A 21546-nucleotide genomic window follows, 5' to 3' on the forward strand; every position below is an offset into this window, starting at 1 on the left:
CCCCCCCCCCCCCCCCAAAAAAAAAAAGAAAGAAGACCATAAGCCTCCATTATTGTGGGGGAAGGAAGCAAAATTAAAACCATTTGGAAGGATTCCCCCTCTTACTACGGACCAGGAGCATAATACTGAGAGTTGAGACCTTGAGTGTAAACTTTGGTTGGCCTCCGTGGTGTTCTACACAGTCACATGAGTAATCAGGATGGTGTAATGAGCTTCTACTTTAAACCAAGCCATTTGTCCTATATAGATTTCTATGGACATAACAAATGTCGTCTTACTTTCTTAAGGGAGACTTTCAAAGGCACAAATGGAAGAGCACCACCAATTTTCTGTTGCATTCCCCTAGCCCCCCGTCATGAATTAGGAGCCCGTTGTGTTTGATACTGTACAAACTGAACAAACAAGCAGTTCTTGCCACCAAGACCCTGCCCTCAGAGTACCAAGTATCCTTCAGCTGTTGGGAATCGTTGCACATTTGAAAAAAAGCTTAGAGCAAAATGCATGGACAAGGTAAGCCTGTATGCAGGTTTTAATAAGGTAACTCAATAATATTAAAGATTTGGCTAGTTAGTTTAGTATCCTTGCTTTGACTGCCCATAGCCTTTGAAAGGAGGAAGGGGGCACATGTGGGTGAGAGAGAGAGCAAGCATGCCTGTTGGGAGCATGTTGGCTGGACTCTTCAGGAAGCCGTTGAGGTGTGGGGGAGTGTAGGTTGTTTTTTGTCATTGCTCAGGCATCCTAGAAAACGGGGGAGTTGTTAAATGAGTGAGGGTTTTTGCTTTTAATCAGTCACTCTAGCATTCCCTTCTTGGCTGCTGCCCCATTGACATGGCCTACGTTGCTGCTCTGTGAAGCTCTAAATTTATTAGTTACTCCCAAGATCTGATTTGCTAAAACCAGTTGACCTTTAGCTAAATTTATTACAGAGACTACTGTATGTCTGACATGGTTTATAGCTTGGTGCTCTCCCTTGTTTTCACCTGCCTGCTGCTGGATTGGTCTGTAGCCTTCTGTCATCATAGGTTGACTATTTGACCTAGGTAATTTTTTTTTCTTTAGGTAGAAGGCATAGGGAGTTGCGTAACTAAGCTCAGCTAAACAGGCCAGATGGCTGGCAGGTGGCCAGCCAATTTCAGCTTTGGGTGCACTGGGGAATGCCTGCTCTTGTAATAAAATGCGGGCTCATTTTTAATTAAACCATCATTTAGTTCAGCTCTGTAACGCAGAAGAGCACGACCTACCCAGCAAGACCTAAATGGAGGATTTAAGTCCCCAGGTACTTCCCATTTGATTTCTAGTAATTGCAGGCGCCCATGTGAAATCCTGGGGTTAAAATATACATTTTCATGAGGAACAAGGAGGACGGGGATTGGGGGAGAAGCAGCAGTGACTTCAGTTCTGTGCTGAAAGGTAGGCTGAAAGGGCAGGAATGGGGGAAGGAGGGAGTTTCTAGGGACACCAGTGCTCATGGCGAGCCTTTTCCAAATGAACAGCCCTCCCTTGAATGACATAAACCAGAATTTCACAGCAGGTTTATGCTGCCTGCCAAGTCTTGCACCTTGGAATCGAAGCACATTTCCCCTCAGGGGTTTGTAGTGGTGTGGGCTGGAAAGATCAGTATCTTTCTCCTATCTGTATCCTTCTGGCTCAGAGACCTTGGCAGGTTGCTTCTAGCCACAACAGAGCGAAGTCTGGCTTTGAAAATCCTGTTGGTAGTATGCAAGCCTGGCCCTCAGACAAAAATAGAACAAAGCCGATAAGACGGAGCCAGCAGCATGGGCTAAATCGCCAAGGTTGCCAGGTGTCCCGTCTTCAGTGGGGAGAGTCGCTTCTTGCACGTGAGCCTTCCTGGTTTGTGCTCTGCTGGCATCCTGCTGTTGGATTGCATTCAAGTTGGCTGCCCTTCTGCATCGGTGCGCCAAGCTTGCCAGTGCATTCGGTGCAGACAACTCTGACATGGGGCATGGTGAGGATCAGCTCTCAGGTCCATACTTTTTGGGTACATTTTGTTGCTGCTCTCAGCAGAGCAAAAAAAAAGGAAAAAGGAAAAAAAAAAAAAAAAGTATCTTTCCCTTGGCTATCTCCTCTGGGCATTTAGAGCATTTTCTTCCCCCATAGGATCAGCTGCGGTGGAGGCTGGCGGTTACATGCACGTGGTCAGTTTAGCATTATGTGTTGCAGCCTTGTTCAGCTGCCTTTTCTTCCTGCCTGTACTTTATGGTAGCCTGCTCTAGTGGGAGTGTCATAAGATTGAGTGAAGGCAGAGCACCTCTTTGGCAGCAGGATGAAAAATGCTGATGCAGAAAGCACTTGTGGGCTATTAGGATATTTATACATGTGCTCCAGGAGTGTGGGGAGGGGTGCTTTAATTAGTGTTGCTCCGGGAGCCACTCTAATTAAAGTGTCCAGAGTGTCACGTGTATCAGCGTCTCCGTGTGCTTAAAAAATGGCTGTGGGGGCGCTTTAACTAAAGCTTGTTGAATGAGCTTTATTTAAAATGTCCCCACCGCCATTTTTCAGTGCTGGGCTGCTGAAACACGTGATGCTGGAGTCTGCTGGAGCATGGTAATTACCCGCTCCAGCAGACTTGATTTAATCAAGCCTACTCCAATACGCTGTAATTACAGTGCATTGGAGCAGCCTCGCTGCACGTGTACAGGCACCCTTAAAGACTTATAAGTTTTAGGAACTTACTTTTGAGGCTACATTTCAGTAAACAGACCCATTGAGCATCATAATTGCAGCAATTGTGTGTTACACAAATTACACCCATAACTGCGCTCATTGTTTTTTGTGGCTATATGAAGCTGCCAGAGGCAAGAGCAAGTGTTACTCAGGAGCTGTTAATGATCGTATGCAAGAAAAGTGAGAGATGATGGCAGCAGTGCACTAGAACAATGTACTTTCTCAACAAAGAGAAGCAGCAAGTTTTTGTTGAGGGTGCTCTCTTTAAAAAGGGTTCTCCTGTTATCTGGTTCTCTGAAAAGTGCACGCCGGCCCATCCTTGTATCTTGAGCAAACACTTGCTTCCATATGCCTTGTCATCACTCTTTCAACCTCCTTCCTTCATGTGACTAATTATTTTTGATGACCAGTGTATGGGGAGCAGATCAAAAGCCCCACATGTCCCTGTCCCCTTTGGGACACTGAGCCACTCCCAGAGAAATAGCAGGAAGGAGTCTCTTCCAGAGTGCAGTGACCACCAATCTGACCAGCTTTCCATGGGTCACTCAAGTGGGGAAGGTGGTTAGAAGATCCCCTTTTCCTTACCCTTGCACTCGCCTAGATCCATTATCTCCATACTGCTGCTTCTTGCCAATTTTAAGCATAAAACTCCTTGCCCACCCACCTGATGAGTAAAAAATGAGAAGCAAAAGTGGGAGATGAGGTTTATAGCCAGAGGAATATGAAAACCAAACAGTAAGATGATTTGATTGAAGAAAAAGACAGCTCAGTGGCTGGCTTTTCTTAGAAGGCTGTGAAAGCACTTATATTTAACAGAAGTTTTAGGGAATTAGTAGCACCTCCTTTTGCAGACAAGAAATGTCACCAGCACATGCTAAAATCCAGCTTCTCCTTAATTACTTTCCTGAATTGCTGTGAAATATTCTTTTTGAGTGTTTGTTGGTGACTAGTGGAAACAGGGGTAATGCAGAGTCATCTCCTAAAGAGAGAACATGCTAAATAATTCACTGTGGAATCCTAATCTCTTGAAAATCTGGTTCACGTTAACAGTTTTTACAGGCGAGTCTAATATGCCTTTTATAGTTCTCACCTTCTACCATACTGTTCACTAGGGATATTTTTTATGCACTTCCAGGACTGCAAGGTTTTCACTTTAATTGGACAGGGCAATGTTAATTGTGTTTCTAAAAGAGGACCAGAGCCCTGCAAAGTATCATCCTTAAAGACTTCTTCAGATCAATTGATAGGAAGCTTTGGTGGGACTCCTCCCATACTACTGCCATTGACTTTGGATGAGAAACCGGCAGGAATAGGAGCAGGTTCTTCAGAATGAATCCAGCCTCTCCTTCTTCCCAGCAACAGAATGGGTCTGTTTCTGCTGCGGGAAGGACAAATGCTCTATGACTTTGAGGAGAGGAGGAGTTACGTATGTCCCGTGTGGCACAGATCTGTTCTGTAGTGCATTGGTGGTGTGGAGCAGAGCGTGGGCTGGGTCAGAGGACTGGCTGATGAACAGATTGCCCGTGGTCTTTTCTCACGTGGAGCTGGGGAGAAGGAATTAAAAAAGGTCATTCAGTAACCGCAAAAAACTCGGACTTCAGCCATTGTGCTGAGCCAGCCTCTAGCGCAGCTGTTCAGCCATTTTGTCCCTGCAGGGTGTGGTAGAAATCCCTATGAGTTTGTCTAAAGCACAGACCAGTTCTTTAGCCTGGATGCTTGGCTGAGGACTTTGGTCTTTTAACGATTAGATTTGAATTGCCAAAGCCCATCCGTGTGTCTGTGTATCTTGACCTTTCCGTGTAGAAAAGGACTCAAGGACATTCAGGTAAATCTTCGGCATCCTGTCTCTCCGGCTCCCTTCTTTGCAACCTGTATTTGTGCAGTCCATGCCAGCGGGTCTGCCCCTTTTTGGGGGAAAGCCACACTTTTTCTATTTACATATTTATTTTGGCTTGTTCATCTTCCAAGCTGAAAGTTGGAGAACTTGCTCGTGGCTGTTTTGAGGATTTCTGAATATGAATCACAGGGAAATTGCACAATGTTGCAGCATTTCCTTCTATTTCTCACTGCTTTTAAAAATACTAAGCTTCTTCTTGGAGGTTCAGGGAGTCTGGCAGGGCTTGCTCTCTTGACACTGTGCTGTAGTCTAAGCAGAAAGCCTGGAGAGAAGGGGAGGTTTGAGCCACGACAAAAATGACGAAGAGAGATCCTTTTTGCCGGCAGCTGGCTAGATGGTTGAGTGTGTATTTTTCCTTCTCAGAAATCTGTGGGCCAAGTGCTAGGCTTCACGTCTATGGCTCTGTTGACTGTGTCCACAAATAGTGTTTCCCACGCTCCCAATATAAGAGGCACAGAACAGGGAGTTGCAATAATAGCAACTGTTTCTGTGTCTCGGAGCAGAGAGAAAACTATTTTCTGTAGGTCTCTGCTGACATAGACATGAATACTGAAACCTGACCTTATAGCTGAAGTTTCAGAGATGCATACAGGTGTCTAATCTTTGAGACCTCAAAAGTTTAGAAAAGGAAAACACAAAAGAATTTAAAGTAAAATCTAAACACACATGGTGCATGTAAAGCAGAGAGGTGTTGCATGTCTACGTGTGTGTGTTTCTGTCTATTTTATCCATCTAATATCTTAGTTAATTGAGCATAAAAATGGCTAGACCTTATCATGTCCTAGCTTGACCCCTAAGGCAAAGGAAATAAGCAGTTGGAATTACTCAACACCTCTCTCAAGTTCCCCTTCTTAACCTCCTTTTGCTTCCTTTTTTTTTTTACCACCTGCAGCCTACAAGTTGTCACCCTCATCCTGAACAACCCACAGGCACTGTCAGCTTACAAAGATTTTTGGTTGTATGTGCGTATGGTTAAGCTGTTTATATAGGACTGGAGTAGTTTTATAAGTTAAATTATAAGTAGTCCTGTTTTAAGTGAGGTAGTGAGGAGCAGTGGAAATGGTGGCTGCAAGATGCATAATTTTGTGCAACAGCTGAAAAAAAAAATGTTGTTTTCTTTTTGTTTAGTAATAGTTGTGAGTTTGGTATTTTTCATGTAGGAATTATGAAACTGATATCCCAACATGTATTTAGTATAGACTGGTCAGTGTTAAATCTGCATGTGATTGTTCCAGGAAGGGAGGAGATACCAGTCTGTGGCTGATGGAAGGGAGGCTTGGAAGTGGATCAATGAAGTATGTGTAGGATCTGAAATCAGTCTGCTTATTTTCTTGCTTTTTAGAGTCTGTATTTTACTGACACAGCCTACCATGTTTAATTCAAAAAGGATAGAGAGATTTTATGGTATCTATGTGAATTTCCCGGGCTTGTTAATGTGTATTTTTAAAACTCTTTTGGCTAGAAGAGTGGATGACTACGTTGGAAAATAATTTTCTGTTGAAAATCCAGTTGCCCTCTGAAGAGTCTTACTGTGATGAATTGAGTTAATAATTACATTTGGTCTCCAAATTTAAAGCACAAAGTAAAAAATCTTTTAGTCTGTGTACCAATCTCAATACAATCTTACGTTTGGAATTGGGACAGATGCCTCTAAATAAGAGTGACCTTTTATAGACAGTTACCAAAATTTTCAGGCCTACATCCTAAGATCTTTGTTTAGGCTTCTCAGTGGAACTAACCAGAATTTTCAGAGTGGCTGAGCCCCGTGGCTTCTATTAAATTAATGTGAATGTAGTGATTTGTTTAGCCCTCTTGACAGCCAGGACTCCTGTAATGTAGTGCATGAGTGGGCAATGGATTTTCACGGTTCTACTGGCACCAGCTCTTTGACATTTCCTATTCAAGACACCTTTTGGATATCAAGATGGAATCAAATGGCAGTAATCAGCGAGAACATTATATTAATCTAACGGCAGAGCTGCAGAGTAGAGATTTGTCCACAAACTAATCATTAACCCTAACTTTGAGAGTTTTTTAACTTCATCCACTAAGCCCTGATACACAGGAGAGAGAAAGCAAAGATTCTTAGCCTGTGAGCAAACAGCTTCTCTGACAAAGCTTCCAGCCCATGGAAGTGAGTGATATTAGATGGCTAGAAAATAAAACATGGCTGTCAGTTTACTTCATACTCCTCGTTTTGTTTTGTTTTGTTCTTATGAAATGATCATCTTATAGGTGTCTGGGGGTAGGTCTATCGCATGTTTACAGCAGCGTATTTTAATAGAGATGATAGTCTAAGTTTTTACAAAACATGTTTGAATAAGTATACTTTTTTTATCCTGTGCTGGTAACATACAGATCCATTCACCTGCATCTGTTTTGCAGAATGAGAACTGAGAATCGCAAGCATTCACTAGGACAATTAGGTCATTTTCAGTATCCATGTCAACGTCAGTAAATTTAATACACAGCCAGCAGCTCTAAAGCTCTTCACATATGTAGAATAATTAATTTAGCGCCTCTCTAGTTTCTGAAGTCGGCATGCTAGATTCTGCAAACTACAAATGAAGGGCCGACTCTTACCAACTCTAAGAAGGATTTTGTTGCAAGGCTGTAGCAATTGCTATGTGTTTTCTTAAAGTGTACTTTCTGACTATATGAAAATCTCCACTTCTAATAAAAACAAAAGAAGAACGAAAGGGAATACCTGTTTCCATCTCTCAAGGTCTTGGAGAAAATCTTGAAAATGCGACCCGAGTGTACCACAATCTCTGAGGTCTGAGTATCAGACTGTACTATTATTACAGTAGTTGCATACAAGGTTTTAGAGATGATGGGGGGGGATGGCATTTCAGCAAAAAATTTTCTTCTTTTCAAGGGGATAATAGGTTTCTGAAAAGAAATTGCGCATGCTAGGTGCAAGTGCAGCAGAGTAGATGCAAGTACTACACGCGGGATTTGCTGCAGGGTTCTCTAATGCAGGTGGGTGTTTCTGATGAAAAACAGCCAGTGGGAAAGTGGTGGGATTGAAGAGTCGTGCAGAGCCAGCATGATCAGCACCGGTTCAAGAACTTCTGTGTGAAGTAGCAAACTAGCAAGCAGTGTGAGAGGCCTAGAGTGACCCTCCAATGCAAATGCAAAAACTTCCTTTCACAAATATATTGATAACCATTGGATAACCTCTCCTACCTGTAAGTAATGTGTATCAGTAGCATGAAGTCTGTTACCAGTGTTGAGGTCTTGCTTGTAAAGGAGCTGGAAGTCGCAGCACACCTGCTCTCCTTACTCCAGGATCACAAGGGGACTTCTGTCCAGTCTAGTGCATGGAACGGTCCATTACCAAACCCAACTCCTGAATTATCAAGTGACCGTACAATATGGCAGTGCAGCCAGTGATGATGTTTCTAAGCTGTTCTGGGAAGGGTTCTGGAGGCTGGTGATCCAGAGAGTGAGTGCTGCCTAAACTGCTCCTTCTGGAGCTCTCAGTCTTGCTCCCTCATCCGCATGTTTTAGAGGATTGGTACAATCATCCTGTCCGTGCAGTTCTGTTTCTGTCTCTTGTTGGTCCTTTTCAACCCTGAAACCTTGGTGTAAATCTCTGGCAAGTGAACAACACATTAGTACAATGTCTTCTAGGCTTATTTAGTTGAGCTAAGCACTGAAGAAATGAAGGAGGCTGCATTGTAGGAAAGGTTAAATGCCATGTGGGTGTCTGTAAGCTGGCCGGTGGCTTTCAGCCATAGGAGGGAAGTGGACAGTGACTTGCATAGAAAGGCTGGAAAAGTTAGGTACAGGTCAGAGCCCACCTTAAGCAGAAACCCAGGGTTTAATTTCTACCTCCAGAACATGTGCAAATCCATGCAAGGCGCATTGTCTACAGACTGCGTGGGTGTTGGGGCTAAAGCCCAGGGAAATGGCCAAGTTAATCTTACAGTGAAGACTTAGCCTCCATTCCCAACAGGGATTGCCCCCACCTTGGAAGAGCTTGTGTGAAATCAGCAGTGGTCAGAGGAGGAACATCAAAGCAAATGACTTATCCTGTCCTGTCTGAAAGGGTCAATGGGTGGCTATTTCAAGTCCCACTTCCTTGTTTTTCTGCAACCTGCCATTAAACTGTACCAGTGGAGTCAGACAATAAACATCGCAAGAGCCCGGTCCGAATAAAACATCCATAAACTGTTACAGAACAGCCCCATTTCTGCCACAGGCTCAGAAACCAGAAGGCAAAAAGAAAAGATGATTTGTCTTTGTATTTTAGGCCTCACTCATGATTTTTAGATCCTTGGGGCTGGCTGTAGTGCAACCTTCTGAGCAGAAATAGGCAGAGTGGCTGACCACCAAAAAATTCAACCACTCACTCTCTGGATGCACTGATTCAGCTAAATGCCTCCGTGTGTGCTTAGATGCCTTACTCAGTTGGTTTAGAGTCCAGCCTCCATTAGTTGTCGCTCACAGCCGTCTCCAGCTGTCGCTGCGTTCTGAACTCCCAAGGAAACGGTTTAACGGGGTGCTTTAAGACCAGTTGAAAAGTGTGAAACTGGAGAATATTTAAGACAGTGTAATCTGTACACTGAAGGGACAGAGAAGGAGACAGTAGCAATAAAACCAGTTAAGAGGAAGCAGGAGGGTGTATTTTTAAGGTAGGTGGGGTTTTGGTTGTAGCAGTGTTGGTCTAAGGACATGGGCAGGCCAGGTTCTTTGGTTAGATGTGATATCTTTTATTAGACCAACTGAGTAGTTGGAAAAAAGTTCTTAGGAAGCTTTTGGGTGCAGTCCCCCTTCTTCAGGCATAGGGAGTCTCTGCCTATTAAGGGAGGTCAATGCCTTATGTTAAATTCTGATGAAATGAGAGGTATTGGTGACACGTGGGTAGACTCCTTTACATGTCGCCACTTACTGGTTATTCTCAAATCTCTTAATTTCTCTGTGTGCAGTGTAGGGAACACCTAAGCAATTACCACATTTGTTTCGCTCTTCTTGGGTAGCCACAAAGAAGACTTTAAAAGCACTGGAAGCAACCTCTTTGCTGTAGTGAATGTTACCTTTAGTAGTAGTACAGCATTACAGGCCAAGTGGGTTTCTGTTTAAAAGTTGAGGATACTTTGGTATCTTACAGCAACATAAACCAGACCTTAAAATAAGCTTAATCGACAGAATAAAACATCTGGTTTACTTTTCCACCTCATTCAGTTGGAGACTTCAGAGAAGTTCAGTCAGATCTGCCCAGTTAAAGGTAGAAGGCAGATTGGCTTTGACGTAAAGATAGATCTAAAGTCCTGTCGGTTTGTTCTGCATATTATCCAGGGGTGTTTCAAAGAGACTGAAGTATTCGTATATGTAAAATCCGATCTGGGCAAGCTCAACAGATGTTAAGCCAAGACCCCGGAGGGGGAAGCTCGGCTAGTTCATGCCAGCAGAACTTTGGCTGCGTTAAATGCACGTTTTTGACGGGGGGGGGGGCAGTTGATGGGCCTTAGCTCTTGCAGAGACCTGCTTTTGGACCTCTTGAGTAGTGCAATTGCAGATCTCTCTTCAGACTTGGAAACTTCCTCTTGTTCTACCACACACCTCTCTTCAGAATACATGCGACACTTCTTCCAGCAGATATGTGGGTTTTCTTTTGAAAAAAGACTCGATGTCTTAACATCTTCCTGTGAGTGCTGCTGGAGAAGTACATAAATGTACATCACCAGGCCTTTCTCTTGGGGAGATGGAGAAAATGATTCCCCTGTGTAATGGATTGCAATGGGGGGCATGGAGTCTTGTTTTAGCAGCTAAAACCTTTTGATTCCAAGTTGCTTTAAGAATTTAATTAAACTGCAAGAAAAAGCTGCTTTTAGGAGCAACGGATTTTTGTAAAGTAGGAAGATACGTTTTAAAAAAAATACGACTTGGAAAAAACACTGTTGTAGAACGGGGCTAAAACACTACCACACTCGGATTTAAAAAAAGCATGTCCTTAATGAAGTATACTTTGTCCTACGGTTGTTTCCTTGTTTTATAGCTGTGTGATTGAATGTTTAAATACAAATGGTCCTTTTTAAGAAAACGTTGTTGAATATATTATGTGCCTCTGAAACTTGCCTCCTTTTCCCTTTCTTTTAAGGGTTATTTTCAATTGCTGACTATCACTTTTGTCTTGACTACATTTAAAAAAAAATGCAGGCACTTCCTCTATAGCTTCATGCTCTGTGGTATTCAGTGGGGTAGATGCGTGTTGGGACAGTTGCATGTATGCAAAAATATGTGGGGAATATTTATGTACAGCTTGTAAATTCTGTCTGGAACTTATGAATCCTCTCTATTTAAACCATTATGATTCTTCGCTATCTTCTTGCTTTTATTTTCCTGAACTGAATGAGAAACAAGATGCTGGTGTCCTTAGTGAAATTGCTTTTCTCCAGCTCTTTTGGAAAGAAAGTGTTTGAAGGACTGGAAAATCCCCAGAAGGAAAAAGAGGCTGAGATGTTGGGATGGGGTAAAAGGAACAAAATCTGAGAAGCTGAGGAGGGACTTGGAGAAATCAGGAGGTGGATTTCCTGAGCGAGAGAGGATTCCTTGACTGTGAAACCAAGGGAAGTTGATGCCTGGGGCCAGAGGATGCCTCATAGGGTAGGAGAGAAGCTTGACTTTGAGGGGAGCTGGGATCAGGAAAACAACTCTCACATGTCATCTCAGGGGTCACTATGATTTGCAGAGCCCACAGAGTGGGACTTTGGAAGGGGGTGTGTTGAACTATTGGGATGCCTTTCAGGGTAGGGAGGTCCTGCATTGTCCTGTGCTGGACCCAGGGAGCAGGACAACAGAACAGCACCTCCGAAGGGGAGTACAAGGCGTAGTGTTTGTGCTCAGGAAGCGCACCAGAGATACCAGAGCCAGAGGGAGTGGTTGGAGCCCGGAACAACCTAGAGACGGTTCAAAATACGGACTGTACGATGTCAGCTTGACGAGTCCCCAGCAAACAGGATGTTTACCAGGCCTGTAAATGGGAATCTGCTGAGAGGTATCTTTGAGCAGGTGCGGGTATATGTGAAAAGCAGGACTTTGGATGAATCAGTGTGGTCCTTTTGAAAAACAACTTGGCTATAGCCCCGTAACTAGAAAATAACACCTTAAGAGCTGTGCCACAACTTCACTTTCTGTGTATTGGGTCATATTTGTGTTTCTGTGTTTGTATGCTTGACTTCTCATAAACTGTCTTAATGAGCTACTAAGATGGGCTGCAGAACACAGCATGGGGAACACGGAGGTACCTACTGCCAGGGAGTTACTAACCTGGCTCTTTCACTGACTTGCTCACTCACCCTCTCTGCCTCTTCCCCTCCTTGCACAAGTGTTCAAGAGTGGACACTTTGGAGATGGAGGGACAGAGAGCTTTAGAAATGTTACACGTGGCAGTCGGGGTCCTAGATTTGAACTCTTAGCTGGGAATACCTCTGTTTTATTTTTCCTGCCTGTGTTCACTTACTTTACTGTCTTTTTATAGATTTTTATCTCTGGAAGACAATGCTCTTGCTGAGTACAGCTGTTTTTTTGCCACTAAGTCATTCCCCCAGCTTACAGATGCAAAACCAATGGGTAGTCTCCCTGTGAAAGGAGTCTCCAGCTTTCCTGCCATGTACTGTTGTTAGTTACTGGTGCCTGATACTATGGAAGTGGATACTCCTAGAGGGAGAGGTTGAGAAGAAACATATTTGTTGGGAAATGTTATAGTGAAGTTTGCTTGGTTCCTAGCACTACAGCAGCAGTGTCTCCTCACTTAGTTCTTCTGAATTTTTTTTTGAGCTGCCATTAACTTGCTTACAAACTCATCAGGGGAGATCAAGAGCAAATAGGTAGAGCCCTTTTCTCCACCGCACCACCACCTTGGGTGATGAGGAACAATGGTAGTAAGCTGATGGAGAATAGGTTTAGGTTAGAGATCAGAAGGCAATCTTTTAGTTAGGGTGGCCAATATCTGGAACCAGCGTTCCAGGGAAGTGGTCCTCGCCCCTACCTTGGGCAAATTCAAGAGGAGGTTGGATGATCACCTGTCTGGGGTCTTGTGAACCCAGCATTAATTTCTGCCTGTGGGAGGGGGTCAGGCTGGATGATCTGTTCAGGTCCCTCCTGACCCTAGCTACTGTGAAACTATATCAGGAGTGCTTTGGTGATTTCTGAAAAAGCGTATAATGGGTTATCTGGGAAAAATACTGTGAATAACATTGGAGAATGGCAAGAAATACATCAGTTTAAATGGTTGAACCATGTGTAAATAATACTGCAAAAACCGAGCGCTACAGAAAAGCAAGCGGGTTTTTTGTTTTGTTTTTTAAATTTATTTATTGAAACGGGTATCTGGTCCATTTGATCTCAGCAGTTGGTGTAGCACACTGGCTTTGTGTAGAGCAGTCGGCTTGGTCCTGATTCACTTTACAGAAACTTGCTACAGGTCTCAGCCTGTCTGGTCACATCATTAAGGAAGCAAGGATGTATGCTTTGCTGTAAGAATGAGAGGGGCTTTCCCCCCCTTTTTCCCTTTCACGGGGAAGAGACGATGAGAAGGGCCTTAGAGATTTGTATCCACTCAAGTCATTGGTTTGTGGGTTTTTTTGTTTTTGTTTTTTTTAAGTGCTCTGCACTCCCTGCTTCCCCGCGCACTTGCACGGCCCTCGGCAGGCTGGGCCAGCATCCCGGGCTTTGTTAGTTGTACTACAAAGCTTGTTTGTTCAAGCAAACCTTGATCAATGACCTATTTGTGGAACAGCCAGTCACACTTATCCCGGCAGCTTTTTGCTTCTTGTCCAACTCATTGTTGGACTTGTGCCGTGTTGTAAGGGGAAGCCTTTACCTGAATGTGTAGAGGGCCCCCCCAGCATCATTTGAGAGAGTAATGCGGAAAGTGCAGCTTTGCTTTCATATAGGAACTTTCATCATGCAGACCTTCCCCCTTCTCCCCCTGTTGCTCTTTAGGGAGGTTGTGAATGTGTTGCTTGTAAATGCCCATGGTGCTTTACAGACCAGAGGCAATGGATAAAATCCATTAAATTAGGTGAGAGTTTTGCCAGTCTAGATGAAATCTTGGCTCCATTTTCTATACCCCTGAAAGAGCATACAGTGTTGAGACGCACTTGGCCAGAGAGGGGGAAAAACAGAAGGGAAAGACAGAGATAGTGTTTTGACACAAAAGGATCAGTTTGCTTTTTGTTTTGATTAGTCAAGTGCATGCCTTGTTTTTAGTGCCCTTTGAAGGAGAGAATTAATTTAATTAATTGGCCATATGGTTTCTTTGGAGGCGTGGGCTAGCGAACCACACAGTGGAGTAAACGCATAAGAATACTGGGAGCAAGCAGACCGTCTCCTGGCCCAGAACCAAGTGTCACGTGCCATGCTAAGTTGAGATGTATTGTTATCAGTGGGCAGGCAGGGGTTAGCTGCTATACAACTGTCTCCTCATGAGCTTGGTATGTGCCACCTTCTTGTCCTCATCTCCTTCAGCTATGTGAACCAGGTCTCTGAAAACTTTCCTACATGCTACGAAGGAAGGGTTGTTATATCCAGAACTGGCTTCATGACATGTCCTGGCATGCAGTTAAACCAGTTCCTTTGCTTCTCTCTTCTTTGAAGGTGTTTCTATGCTTTGTTCCTATCCAAGTATGTGGTGTTTGTTTCGAAGTGCATAGAAACCGGTTTCAGTGATTTCTGCCAGACTCGCAGCAGCCTTATGATGCGAGTGATGGTACTACTGAATATGCACATGTGCCAACATGTGGTCCATGTGTAGGTTGGTGAAAAGGATATGCTTTCCCCTTGTGTCAAGAGAGTTAGCTTAACATGGTTAGCAAATCCTGTTAAGATGCAGACTGGCATGTGTGAAGCAATGTTAGCTGGCCATGTGGTAAGGAAGCTTACAAAATCAGCTTTTAAATTGCATTAAACAGACCTGAAAGAAAATATTCCTTTTTTGCCCATTACAGTAGCTGTAGTGACCTGGAAGTAACAAAAGAATAATGGTGTGATTGGGTTAAGAAAAAAATCGTTGATAATGGGAAGGTTTTGTGGTGAAAACAGAAGTCGGGGGGTGGGGAGATGTGCATAGCGCTGCCAGGGACCTCATGTGAGATGTATAAATCATTTGATCTTGTTCTGCCTCAGTTCCCCCTTTGTAAATTGGAGATGCTGCTGCTGCTTTTTATTCTTTGTCTGACTTGTCTAACCAGGCTGTAAATTTTTTGGAGCTGATTTGGTCTCCCACTACATGTTTGTACAGTGAGTGCCTAGTGTAAAGGAACCCTAATGCTTGTTGGGACCTATAGATGCAACTCATCCGTACCAATAACTGTTTCAGCAAGTGCAGGGGGGCGTTGTTTTATACCTGAAAGCTTAAAGATTTCCCTTCTGTTTTTCCAGGTCTACAACTTGAACAAAGACAGTCAGAGTGAAGGCAGTAAGTATTCTTTTTAAGAGCAAGACATTCTTGCTTACATAGACTGATGTACTATGAAATGGCTTTGCTGATAACTAGGCAGCAGGAGGGGCTGTGAGCTTGATCTGTATTGCCCTTCACCAGTGACCAATGCCCAGGATTTAATTTAGCACCTTATGTTTATAAATGGCTGCATGAAAAAATTGTTTCCTCCTTATCTGATGCCTGGCATCACAAGAGCTCAGACTGCTATTATCCCCAGTTAACAGTAGGACAAAGCAAGGCACAGAGAGGTTGCCAGGAACCGAGATCAAGGATCACTTGTCTCCCATGTTCTCTAACCATAAGTCCTGACTGTTCTATGAAGTTCCAACATCATGGCTAGGGACAGAAGTTGCACACAAACTGGTACAAGTTATTGGAAACCAATTCAAATCTGCAACACAACAGAAGTTCAGTGTACATAAACCACTTTCAAAGTGTGTGAAACTGGTTTAAAATAAACCTGGATGGATGCAGTATCAAACTTAACTGCTTTAGGTTAAATCGATTTATTGAACTTCTGTCCCAGATCCCCTTTAGATTCAAGTTAACTCACAGTCCTCCAGCATCCCAGGATGCTTTGCAACACCCCCCGCCCCTTGGCCCAAGCTATCTGCTCCAGCGGAGCAGGGAGGTGTGCTTCTGGCCTAGGCCATTGCACTCCTGTGGCTGCATTTCCAGAATCAAAAGCGAGTGTCTGTTTGCTTGCTTATTTGTTCAGTCTACGGAGCTTAGACTAACCTGTGAAGATTGAATTGATTCAGCCTTGGGCTTTTTGACTGTCTGTATCAGACCCATGTGCTGAAATGACGTCTATTGTATATTGCTGTTTTATCTAATGTCTGTCAGAACCTCTAGGGCTGTCACTTCTCGCAGGTGACAAAATGACAGTTCTTGATAAGTGTTGCTTTCAGATGTTGCACCTTGCCAGTGGCAGAGTTCAGGTCAAATGCCCTTGTGAAGTGATCACCCATCATCGTGGCACTTTTTTGCTATAAAAATATAGTGAGTCAAATGAGATGACATGGAAGGTGGCTGCCTGCCACAGGTACCTGACTAAACAATCCCATTTGGGATGTCCCTTAGAAACAGCAGGACCCTTTGAAGGGGCTGTCTGAGTCCCATGAATTAATTCTGGCTCTATTATAGGCAGGTTTTGAAATCTGTTTTGTTGTTTCCCATTGGTGTTTAACTCTTTGAACAGGTCATGAGCCACTTTATGAAGGGCAGGAGCCAAGTGGGAATTGGAGGAGGGAAGGATAAGAGTGCTGTTGCCATTTTTAGCCAGACTGTTGCTAACATGAAAGCCCTCTGAGATCATCATCCCTTTGCTGTGGGATCCCGGCTGGTGTGTTGCATATAAATAGAGCGTTGTCCCAGAGTTAATCAGAGACGGGTGTCGACATTATTGGGGGAATCTCAGATTCGCTTTAGCTGACGGGTCTGACATTCAGCTGACTGAGCAGCCTGCGTAGCCAGGCTTCCCTTTCCATCTTAACCAGCAAGGGCTGCTGACACACAGATGGTGATTTTTACCCACAGTTCCCTGTTCCTCCCCGTACAGTCTCACCCCCTCACTTCCTTGCCAGTCTTCTGCTTCAAGGTATAACTTACTGATCTGTTGGTTTCATTTTATAGATGTGATAAGTGATGCAAGACATTGTACTTAGGGGCCAGGGTGGGTTCTGCAGTGCTGCTAACTTTATCTTCGCTTTGCTTGTGCAGGATGTAATTGGTGCCAATTGCATTATCCAACACAGTCTCTAAATACTCTGCAGTGGGGTATGGCAGTCTGAGATGCAGCGTGTTAACATCTGGTTTCTTAGCAGGAACACAGAACCAAAACATAGTTTTATTGATTGCTTCAGAGACTGTAGGGTACAGCCTGGGACTTCATGCCAGGCAAGGCAGATTCTGGGCCTACTAAAAGAAAAAAATACTAACCCTGTGCTTGCGCACACCGTTTGTATTTGAAATATCTCTTGCAACTTTCAGGGACACTTTCCACTGCAGGTTTGAATAAATACACTGCCAGCATAAACCAGCTTTTATTCACGGTCAGTTCGGTGATCATGTCAACGGACAGCAAGGAAACGTGCCAACAGGTTCAAAATTCCTCAAAAAATATAAGCTTTTATAAAGACATAATTCCTTAAATAATCTGATCACAGGCTACCACATGTATGCATGGCTAAATTATGCCCATTTCTTCTGGTTGCATGTTAGTACATTACCAATTAATATTAGTTACATTCCTGGATTGTCTTGTCTGACACCAAGTCAGCCAGGCAGATGCAACCTGATTACATTACATTTTATGATTTCCACCCCTCCACAAGAAAAAACCCAACCAAAAAACAAGTAGAGCATGTACATCAGTGGTCTCCAACTTTTTTCAGTAGGAGATCACTTCTTGAATTAAAAAGCAACCTAAGATCTACCTTAGACTACCTCCACCAGGGTGCATGCAGTGCAGGAGCCCCCACGCACCCCTGGACGAGCCACCCAGGCTCTGACCCTCCCCTGGCCTGGCTGGGGCCCCACCCACTCCTGCCCCTGCCCTATTCCCTCCCTTGCCACAGGGTGCAGAGGGGGATCTCCCTACTTGCCCGGGCCTGGTGGCAGGGGGCACAGCTCAACCCAGCCACATGCGCCTTGCTGCCGTCTTGCCCCAGGCACTCTGCACATGCATCCTTCCGCTCCCGATCGCAGAGCCTCTGACAGTCAATCTCAGTCTTGGGGGTGCTGAGTGCACGCACGCTCAACCCCTCCAGACTGAGATCAACTGTCAGAGGCTCCATGGTCGACTAGTTGATCAGGATCAGCTGGTTGGTGATCACTGGTGTATGTTAATTCATCTGTAACTCTTTACTCCTTTCAGGCAATTCTGAGTCTTTCTTGGTTGCTTACTACACTGTTCTGTTCCAAGGTGGACCTTGTGAACAAACGAGCCTGAGTTTTTGAGAGATTTTGTTACCATCAGACTAAACCTTTTCTGTAGCTCAGTCAACATTGTCTCTCACAGTGAACGAGTTCAGTGGTAGTGCGAGTGCCAGCGGTGCCTAGGGTTTGATCAGCAGAATGGATAAGTCATAACCAGGCATCCACTCTGTCTGCTGGACTTCGGTAGCATTAAGAGGTTTGTGCACTTGTACCCTGGATGGGAGGGAGTATAGTTTCACTTGTTTCTACTCTGAGTTTACCAGAGTTGCTGTGGAAAGCTGCTTGTTTTTATTAATCGTGATGATAACTGCGGTTACCATTTGTAAAGCATCGAGATGCCGCATAAAACTTAAGTTGTGATGTGACTTTCAAGAGAAGATCAAATGCCCTCGTGCCGTGCTGTCTTGACACTTCACTTGTTAAGTGAGAAACTTGGATTTAATTAGCTGGGAAGGCCTGAGGAAAGATCTTGCAGCATCGTCTCTGTTCCGATTGCCATCTGTAAACTCTGTTTTCCTGCTTCGGAGATGGCTTGCGTGGTTTTTAAAGTGCACCAAGACCCTCAGATGAAAAGTGAAGCCTATCTGAAAGCGAAGCATTCTTACGGAATTTTTCTGTGGCAATTACTTTCAGGGGGTAAGTCGGGCTGCTGTTCAACCGTCAGTCTAGTGCTCATTAAAAAATGTGTGCTGTGTATTGAACAGCACGCTTCCCCAGATATACTCAGATTTGATTCCAGAGGCAGGAAGGTCCAGCGACTGGTTATTGAGGCCTTCTTGCAAAGAAGTCTGAACAGTGGTTGAGGCAAGTAGTGTATCTGCGGAGCCCCTGCTTGAGTTTGGACCTCTGGAGCCTACAGAAATGTGTTTTCCTGCCTAACTTAAGTTAGTCTGAAAGACTCATGGTATCCTGCTGAGGCCCGTTTCTTGACTGCTGTCTAATTTTTCAGAGCTGTTAGGTTTTTGTAAGCTAGTACGTGGCCAGCTGGCGAGCAGCCTGGTAAGTGATTTATCTGGCTAGAGAGCCAGGAGAGAGAGTACAGAGCTGGGTGAGAAATAAATGAATATTTTTCCAGTGTAGTTGTAAAGCTCAGTTAATTCTAGCTTCTAGGTTAAAACCAAACCAAACAACCCCAAAGCCCTACCTTGCCCTGCCCTGTGAAAAGTGACACTCTGGACCATTGACACACCAAGTGACACACCAAGACCATTGGGTCTTGTTATTTGCACAAGAAAGAATGAACTTGCCATCCCCACCCACTTCTCCATCCCTTTCACTGCAGGATCTGGTTTGAAGTATCCGTTTGTTTTATAAACTCTTCTGTGCCTCTCCACATCCCCCCCTTGCTGGCCTGCTCTTGACCCAGTTAGTGCAAGAGGTCTTTCTCCTTTGGAGCTGCCTCACATCTCACTAACCCCTCATCTCACTTCAGCCCTCAGCTGAAAACATTGTTTCTATTTGGCCTCCATTCCTTGATTATTTTTTTTTTCTCTCTTCTCCCTGCTATTGTTTAAAGCTGCAAAGCCCTTTGAGGCAGAGTTGAGACTAAAATAAAAAAATAAATGCATACAATCCAAAAAAGAAAAACTCCCAAAGGCAAACTTGTCCAATGGCATTTGCCGAGGAATCTGTTCAGTCTCGTGCGCCTGCTGTGGGGTGACACTTGCAAGTCTGGATCCAGCTAGGCTGCCCGAGGCTGAACAGCCCTGGTTCAGTTATCGTTCCCCTTCCTCAACACTCAGATGCAATATCAGCAGAAAATGAGGGATTTAAGGATTAAGCAGAAATAATTTACAATGCGACAAGACGAGGCTGGCCCAAGTGGGATAATTCAGCAGCAGTTGAAATAAAGTGTGAAGCATAAGGCAGGGTAAGTACTTTTTAGGTATTATATAAAGCTGAGATAAAGCTTATGCTTGTCAAATGGTGATTAAAATAGCTCAATGTGTGTGCGCAGCATCTGATACCCTGGTCACTTGTGGACTGGAATTTTTCTCCTTTGTTAATGCAGGACAGGGTGTGTTTGGGGATGAATGCACTTGGTTTGCAATTCTCTGTTGAGGGGAGAGGGCATCAGGAAGCTGGGAGATAAACTACATCCCCTAAATACTTCTTAAAGGCATGAACAGAGCAGCAGCAGGTAGATGTCATCGTTACCTACATCTGCTTACTTTCCATTCCAAATGCAGAGTTAATGCAAGAGCGTCCCAGGTGCTTGGGCTGAGGATTTGGGATGCCCCTTATTAGGGCGAGCTGAGAAGTATGTTGGCCACCATGGGCATGTAAGGCTGATGGGATGGATAATTCTTTCCCACTACTTTTTGCATCTTGGCTATTGACCACAGTTTCCTGCACTTGCTCTGAGCCAGAGCTTGTGTGCCTGCTCTTTGTCTGCACATCACAGCAGACCCTGTTGCACTCTGTCCCCACCAAGCCTCAGTCTTTTCAGGGTATTAGCAAGCAGAATCTAAATGAGGAATCAAGTGTTGACTGGCACCTGGTTGAAGCCTAGTACAGTAGACTAGTGAGCTGCTGTGGTGTACAGTGTGGAGGTTAGATGTCGTGATCCATCTATGACCGTGGTTTTCAACCTTTTCTTATTTGAGGACCCCTTTGGAAATTTTGAATGGAGTGGAGTCCAGACTAAGTGTGGATATTCACATGCTTTGGATTAATCCTAGTCATCTTTCATGGACCCCTTAGACATAGTCTGCAGACCCCTAGGGGTATGCGGACAACAGGTTGAAAACCACTGATCTATGATTTCTGCACTTTCTGAACTGAAGCTTTGCGTAAACGAGTGAGATAAAGAGAAACTAGTGCTGTGGGGGAGGGTAGAGGATCAAGCTTTAGATGGTGCTCATTAAAAGTCAAATTGCAAGATGCATAAGGCAGTTTGGATATTTAATCATATATTATTTGTGGATACAAAGATTGCATATAAATCCCTGACCTTTCCTGATCCAGAGCTCAGTCAGGAGCCTACTAGCTGTTTCAACTGCTCGGGAGGATTATACTCTTGTCATGTTTGTCAGGAAGGATTGCTCCTACTTCCTCCCTTTGCCATTAACAAACACAGTTGCAAGGTAGCATTATAAGCCCTGTCTAATGGTTACTCACTCAGAACTGAGTGGTGCAATGGGCTCAAAAGGAAACCCCAGCAGAGGGAATTGTGGAGAGGCATGCGTGTTTGTATTCTCAATATTAAAATGGAAGGAGCTGAGGAAAGGGTGGCATATACAGGACAAGGTCTCCCAGCCTAAATTTTGACCAAAGGTTTTTTGAAAATCACAGGCCTTGTAAGAAGGTCTTATATTGGGCATCTGAGGGCTCAGAAATTTTTAGTTTAGTTCCCTTAAACGTAAGCGCACATCTAACTTTTGCTGAGACCTGTTTCTTTATCATCTGCTAGTCAAGACTGTCAGGGAAGTTGTGAGTCTCCTATATATATTTTGTTCTGGCACCTGAGATAGGTAGCATAGTGTGCCATGGAGAGGTCTGCAGTGGACTTAATGGCTTTGATTTGGTTTTTATTGGCCCAATTGAGAAACTAAATTAAAACACAGTATCCCAG

At 44.2% G+C, this 21546-nt stretch overlaps 1 protein-coding gene across 2 annotated transcripts in view; it reads left to right on the top strand.

The window, feature by feature from the left end:
* Positions 1-21546, top strand: part of ARHGAP26 (Rho GTPase activating protein 26) — a 456593-nt gene that overhangs the window by 179770 nt on the left and 255277 nt on the right. For both annotated transcript variants that reach the window (XM_019506355.1, XM_019506356.1), the window contains exon 12: positions 14972-15008. In XM_019506355.1, the coding sequence (XP_019361900.1) occupies positions 14972-15008 (37 nt within the window). The remainder of the gene's footprint in view (positions 1-14971; positions 15009-21546) is intronic.

This window comes from Gavialis gangeticus, unplaced genomic scaffold (assembly GCF_001723915.1).
Source record: "Gavialis gangeticus isolate Ggan-Ray unplaced genomic scaffold, GavGan_comp1, whole genome shotgun sequence".
NCBI lineage: Eukaryota > Metazoa > Chordata > Crocodylia > Gavialidae > Gavialis > Gavialis gangeticus.